Raw genomic sequence first — 7,905 nt, forward strand, 5'->3', positions numbered from 1 at the left:
AAAAAAAAAAAAAAAAAAAAAAAAAAAAATTAAATTAAAATAAAAAAACCTTTCAACCCAATGAAATAGGCCCCAACTATACATAATCACGGATATTTGCTTCCCAAATACTCAAGATAAATCGTAATCGGGATGTTTGCTTCCTAACAATATATATACAAAAGATCTAGTTTTTACTTATTAAACATGACCCATAGTAAGAAAAACCCTCTTTACACATTAAAATTCTAAAACTAAAAGTGTTAATTATCTAATAGATTTGTGACATGTAAATCATCACAACTATAGTTGTTAATTAGAGACTTGTCACTTATACGTGTTACACAAAAGTTAGAAATAAGAGTCGTACACGACTCAGAATAAACATGTCCAAAGCTCATTTCGGGATTATTAACTCAGAATAGTAAGAATTTAGCAAATATCATGATATTTGTTTATTATGTACGTTGTTTGGTAATAATATAATAGTACTAATTATTTGTATAGTGTCTCAAACAGCACAAATATGTCATATAACAAAATTCTGCAACTATTACTTAGTATGTTTGTTGTTTAACAATGCTTGAGATGCCCATAATGTGCTACATTAATATACAAAACTTCGAACGCATAATAATATTGTTATACAACATTGATACGCAAACAAAAGACTTGCATCGTTATCGAGCAAGAAGTCCGTGGAGGAAACCAGCTGCTCCACTTTTCTTCCGCTGCAAAAATTTCAGAAATCAAGTATCATCATACATGATTAACAAGTGGCAATTTTAACCCATTTACATTGACAAACTCCCAACTACCACCAAATTCTGTCACGATACGCCAACCAGCTAAATCCGAATCCAATTCGGGTCGGTCAGGATCCTACTTAAAAGTACCGTTTTAAACCAATTACTATTTAACCATATCATAACTGAAAATTTTATGCAATCAAGAAGTTTATTACCTTCTTTTCATCCTTTGTTTTGTTAAAAAGATCATCTGCAATTGCTTCTCTCTGTTTACGCTTCTTTTCTTCCTTCAAAGACTCTGCTACTTCCTCATTATCGTATTCAGACCCTCTGCCATACACAAATTCAAACATTAAATACAAAATAATTCCAAGTTAATTGTTGTTATATATGCAAGAACAAAACCAAAATCAAAGATATGTTATATCATACTTGTATGGATGCTTTGAAAAAGGTACAAGATTATAGAATCCATTTCCCGATTCAGTCTCCATCTGCATGTTAATTCCAAGCTTTCAATAATCAATAAAACAGATGAGACAACTATAATGAAACCAATTTACTACCTTTTTAAATCGTTTAAAGTTCAAAACTTCATTATTGGTTGGAGTTGGCACAGATACATTCGAATCTCGGATAATTAAATCCTGGCTAAAAATTACATCTGAAGTCCCGAGTTGAGTATCATAATCATCATCAATCTTGTGTTCTCGCATTGAAATTCCATCATTTTTTGGACTATCTTTCGGCTTTGCACTAAAGCCATATGTGGTTGTATTTCTTCGATCATCAGATTTTTTCGGACTTGTTGAATTAGAGGCTGTTTCCAGTTTATAGTCGTGTTGAACAGTTTCTACTTTGCAGATTGTTGGAGACGTATGAACGGACATGATTTCAACTTCGGGTTCAGAATCCGCTACTACTGTCTCGTCGGTTGAACATGAAGACGTGACTAGTACTGCAATTTTGGAAGTTAAAGTATAAGTGAGAAATTGTTATTGATAACTAATTAAAACTTGGTTTAAATATTTATGACACCGAGATATATAAAAGCTTACCGGGTGGCGAAACAAAAACAGCAGGATCCAGGTGCCCGGATAAAGTAGCACGGATTAGGTTTATTTCACTGACTTTAGGTACAAACGCAAGATCATGGGAGTACTCAGAATTGTTTTCCGAGATTACGTGCACAATTTTATTACTTTCATCATCCTCCAAACCCTGAAATATTTTTTACATAATAAAATGTATAATTTAAAAACAATTTAAGGCATAAATACAACTTTATACATCCAAATAAAAAATTTCAAAATTATATGTAAATATAGAAGAAAACCATGAACGTAAACAGAAACTTTAACGTAATTTTCTAAAACCATTTACATAACCGTTCATTTGTTGAAACAGTATAAAATTCTAGCTTAAATTTATAATAACATGTTGACGAATTTGACTTTGACCAATTTTGAGTGACTAATTCCGACTTTGACTAACAAAGCCGATTTATACCCATTAACCGACGTTGGCCTATTTATTAGACGGATTCTGGACAAGTCGGATGGACCAATCATTTAAAAAAGAGTAATCGGGGATTTTTACAACAGTGTGTAGACAGATAATTACAAGATCACAACCTGGCTGTGGGGAATGAAATCTCCAACAGGAACAACTTTCGCACCAAATGCTTCCAGTAACGATTGCAACTTCTTAGCTTTATACTACAAAAAAAAAAAAAAAAAAAAAAACACACACACACACGTAAGACCACATATTAGAAAGAGAAAATATGCATTAAACTAAAATAGCCCAATAATATTTAGAGTAAATTATTGGGACAACTCGAAGCTTACCTTATCTGATGATTCCATAAGAAAACGGTATCCACTTAAGCAATTTTCTCGAGACTCAGGGTCAGCAACTTTTACAGGGTCTCCTTCCAACGTTAAGGTAGGAACATAGCTGTTAGGGAGAAGAGTATACATATTTGTAAGATCATCGCAAACGGAATTATTATTTGAATATATGCAACGATAAATCAAGTATGAAATAAAAGATAAGTTGAGTAGATACTCACGAGCTGTAGCTCGGGATTTCAGTGCCAATACGTTTATCTGCAAGTAACTGAATACCACACAAAAACGTGTTATATAAGTCTTTGGATAGATAAATCAAACACCTTTATGTATCTTTAAGAGCCTTAAAAATATGGTAAAAAAATCATCAACGAAACACATGAGATGAGGTCAATATGCATAACTTACAAATAATTGATAAGATACAACAGTTAAGGTACCTTTATCCATGTATAGCTGACGAAATGTCTCTTAGACAATATAGCATCAACTAAATCAGCATTCAAAGATGCATTATTATCAACAAGAACATGTGTGCATTGTGGACTCCATTTATTACTAACAGAGGCACCTGCAGACAATATAACAACGCTGTCCATCATCGCAAAACATTACCTCATATTACAAAAAAAAAAAAAAAAACATGATTTTAGCGGGTTCCATTATCAAATAGAAAACGTGATTGTGAACAAGAAAATAACTCACTACTAACCTATCAATGAGATCATCTCTTCAAATTCTTTTGATCGAGCAAGTTCCAATCCACACATATAAAACACAAATGGAATAAAACTAACCCTGCAGGTAGCACACACAACAAGCCGAATCATCTAATTTATCTTTTCAAACGGTTTAATTTAACATTTTTTCAGATAAGGTTTTCCATTTTCATGCTAACCGGGTTCTCCCGTGACCGTTTACGAACATAAACAGTGTTATTTATATACTTGGTAGGCATACCTGTAAGTAGCATTACCGGTTCCAAATGAAACAAGGTCAGAATCATCCAAAGTTGCTTCCTTATTTGGAAATTCATGAACCTTTTCTTTTGACCCAACAGACTTCTTAACAAATGTTCCGTACTTCGAACAATCTCGTATCCTCATTTCAGATGATTTCTTCTTTGTATTGTCCATAAAAACCATCACATCAATGACTAATTCTGCGTGAACCCGTGAAACTCCTTTATCTTTATTAACAATTATATCACATCCTACATTACAGAAAAACAATAATAAAGCTAAATTAACAACCTCATTGTTACTAATCGTTCAACTTAATCAGTGAACACGTGAAACTTCATCAAAATTTTCACTAAACATATTTATTCAAATTACCTTTTCGTCCCACTTTATAAGTCCCTCTGCTAAACAAGTAATAACTCTCTTCCCCTGCAAATGAACGTAATTTCAGTACAATCGAAACAACTATAATCATTTCAATTTCAATATATATAATAACATCAATCATATCCACCTTTAACATGTGTTTTCATGGTTATCAGCACCTTCATTAGTTATTAGTTTTTTTTTTTTTTCAGCAAAATTAACTTTCCCCATGTTCAATTACTACCTCCTTACCACCATTGTTGATGATCTAGGTTAACCTAAAGCTATACAAATTACACGTGCCCACTTGTTTTCTATATATTATCAAGACACAATATTCAAATACGGTTGCTTCTTGCAAAAAATATAGTGGTGTACGATGTGCACGCTAGGTATTCGACGAAATGCCAGAACGAAATATACACTGCAAAATTATCATGTTTCCGATGAAGAGAAAATATTGGTGAAATTGAGGCTGACCTGGAAGGGGATCGACGGGATAGAGTCCCCAAACCATTGATGCCGCCGGAAAATTCTAAGCGCTTCAACTTATGGCCGTGTATTTAGATCAACTCTTTGTGTGTGTGTGTGTGTGTGTGTGTGTGAGAGAGAGAGAGGGAGGAGGAGGAGGAGGAAAGAAGGGGGAATTCAACTTTAGATGTTAAAACGGATAACTTGAGGGTTATTTCATGTACATCTAAATAAGGTGAAGGCCTAAACATGTAAATATGATAATTCGTTTCTATAGGTTCTATTCGGGCATTAATCGGTCGAAATTTTGGAGGAGTAATCAGAAATTCGGAGATTAATCAAGAATTAATCGAATTGTACTTTATACATTTAAATATTAATTTTCAAAAATTATATGTATAAATATAGAAAATCATAAATACAAACATAAACTTTAACTCAAATTGTCTAAAATTGTTTATTTTGTTCAAAAGTTCTAGTTTAAATTAATGTTCAGATGTTGAAAAATTTTGACTTTGACCAACTTTGAATACAAAATCCGATTTTGACCCATTAATCGATGTTGACCAATTAATTAAACGGATTTTAGAAAATCGAAATAGATTGCTCTTGAAAATGAGTAATCGATGATTAATTGGTGAGTAATCGGATTTTTTACAACAATGGGTAGGATGTTCATGAGTCACTTACAGTCATCCCAAAAAACAGTCTGTTTTAACTTTTTGTTAAATTTAAGGTATACGGAGTAATAATAAATTGTCTAATTTGCTCTTTATTTAATATAGTTATAAAGAGTAACTAATAAATTAATTGCTATATTTACAATTAAATTTTCAAATTTAAAAGGGATATAATTAAAACTTTAATGATATTTAATGGTTATTTAGAGAAAAAGATGTGACGACCCGGAAATTTTCGATCAAATTTAAACTTAATCCTTAAATGATTTCGACACAATAAGCAAAGTCTATAATGTTAAGTCTCGAAAATTTTTAGAACTATGTTCATATATGCAATTACCCATTGACTATTACCGATGATTCACGAACAATTGTGTATAAATAAATATATAAATAAAAATATATATATATATATTTATATACATATATGTAAATATAAATATAAGTGTATATATTAATTTGAATTAATATAATACCATTTAATCATTTAAATTAAATATGTAGAGTAATATACAAAATAAATAGGATGATATTAAAATATATATATATATATATATATGAAATCTGTACACAATTAATGTTGTATGTAGGATGTAATATGCATAATATATATAAATACTAAATATTCAAATATGTTATTATATGATATAAGTATTACATGATTAATAAAAAAAGTAATATTCTTATATACAAGTTAACATATAGTTATTATAATACTTTCATTATTAATATTGATGTTTGTATTATTAATTTAATATATAATATATAAATATGAGATTTAAAAAAAGCATAATTTGTTATATTAATATTATAAATATTATTCTCAATTATTATTATCCTTATAAATATTATTTGTATTATTAATATCATTTTTTATTCTTATAGTTATTATTAATAGAAAATAATACAAAATATTATTATTGTCATTTATAGTATAATTATTATCATCATATGATTCTAGTATCATTATTATTTAATTTTTTATTATTAATATAATTATTATTATTATCAATATAATTATTAATTATTAATATTAATTATATAAATTCTTTAAACTGTGATTAATCGTACAGATTTGTTATATATACCTATCAAACTTTTTCTTTATTTTGTTTTTGGTCTCTAAAGCTCGTCACCAGAATCCAATCCAATCTCAGACATATCCAAAATCAGTTAGGATCGTACACAACTTTATATTTTTTTATTTTCTTCTTCTGTTACGAATATTGAAAAATGTCAATCACTTTGGCTATATACTAGATGAATTATTCGATGAATTGGTGTAACACATTCAACACTTTTATTATCATTATCAATTCAAACCCTTATAGTCATTATCAGATTGAGATTTTCAAAGAAAAACCCAAGAAACCCGTCGCCTGTCCCTGTTCGTGTTCAAAACATGAAAAACTCGATTTTTGATTTTAATGTCAAAATGTAATAAAGCATTCTTGTTAGGAATCATCCAAGTAAACTTCCTGTAAAATCTTAGCTCTCAATTTTTCAAAACAAGATTGAATTTGTGAGTCAAAATTTTATTTCAAAAAGTCAAACGGGTTGTTCATGGCAAAATTCGAAGTCAATTTGATGTTTTAGTTTCAATTGAGTTTACATAAAGTTTTTATGATGAATTTGAAACGATTTTTATTTAGGAATCGTGGTCTAAAACACACTAATTTAACGAATACGATTTGGAGTTTTTAAAAGGGTATGAATGTCTGTTACAGAATTATTTATTTATTTATTTGGTTTAATTAATTCAAGCAATGCTTATGAAACGTTTCTGTTTGATTTGAAGTTCTAAAAAAAACAATAAATTAGTGTTAATGGAGATTCGATCTCTGGATGACCTAGGAGTTGAAGAAGAAGATGAGTAAAATAGAAAACGGGTTAATTAAGTTTCTGATATAAACTCAAACAGAAATACAATAGCAGCTCAGTTGGTTTAGGGTGTTACGATTTAACGAGTGGTCTTAGGTTCGATCCCTGCTGGTGGCATTCTGTTTTTTTTTTAAGTTCACTTAAATGAGGTAGTTTTTCTTTTATTATTATTATTATTATTATTATTATTATTATTATTATTATTATTATTATTATTATTATTATTATTATTCTTATTATTATTATTATTATTATTATTATTATTATTATTATTATTATTATTATTATTATTATTATTATTATGATTGTCATGGTTTTTGCTAGTATTAATGATCATTGTTATGATTGTTATTATTACTAAAATTATTATCATTACTTAGAATTATTATTATTATATTTACCAATATTAATATATGTAATATTATTATTATAATTATGCTCATTATTATTATTATTATTATTATTATTATTATTATCGTTATTATGAACATAATACAAATTATTATTATTGATAATGCTAAAAACGAACATATATTTCATAGCATTATTCCTCAAGAAAGACAAGCTTTTAGTTGCAATTGTTCTATTTACAAGTGATATTCGTTTAAATAATAAAAGGTGAAGACAAAAGACAGATTCGACGAATTGAAGATGCAAACGACCAAAAAGCTCAAAAGTACAAAAGACAATCAAAAAGGTTCCAATTATTGATAAGAAACGTCTCGAAATTACAAGAGTACAAGATTCAAAACGCAAAGTACAAAATATAAAATTGTACGCAAGGACGTTCGAAAATCCGGAACCGGGACCAGAGTCAACTCTCAACGCTCGACGCAACGGACTAAAAATTACAAGTTAACTATGTATATAAATATAATATAATATATAATTAATTATATTAATTATATATATATTATATTTATAAATAAAAACCGTCGGCAGAGAAAGACTCCAAAGGGACTGA

General features: G+C 28.9%; 1 protein-coding gene across 1 annotated transcript; it reads right to left on the reverse strand.

Annotated features, from left to right (window-relative positions):
• Positions 1-716: 716 nt before the first annotated feature.
• On the reverse strand, positions 717-4,502 carry LOC139857794 (nibrin homolog). Its single transcript, XM_071846635.1, has 13 exons — positions 4,390-4,502; positions 3,919-3,972; positions 3,542-3,794; positions 3,294-3,379; positions 3,022-3,152; positions 2,803-2,849; positions 2,579-2,687; positions 2,363-2,446; positions 1,787-1,949; positions 1,295-1,686; positions 1,161-1,222; positions 944-1,058; positions 717-861 (listed from the first exon to the last, which is right to left on the reverse strand). The coding sequence occupies exons 1-13, from the start codon at positions 4,424-4,426 to the stop codon at positions 739-741; spliced, it is 1,656 nt and encodes a 551-aa protein (XP_071702736.1). The 5' UTR covers positions 4,427-4,502; the 3' UTR covers positions 717-738.
• Positions 4,503-7,905: the final 3,403 nt, after the last annotated feature.

The sequence above is a fragment of the Rutidosis leptorrhynchoides genome, chromosome 7 (assembly GCF_046630445.1).
Source record: "Rutidosis leptorrhynchoides isolate AG116_Rl617_1_P2 chromosome 7, CSIRO_AGI_Rlap_v1, whole genome shotgun sequence".
In the NCBI taxonomy this organism is placed as follows: Eukaryota; Viridiplantae; Streptophyta; class Magnoliopsida; order Asterales; family Asteraceae; genus Rutidosis; species Rutidosis leptorrhynchoides.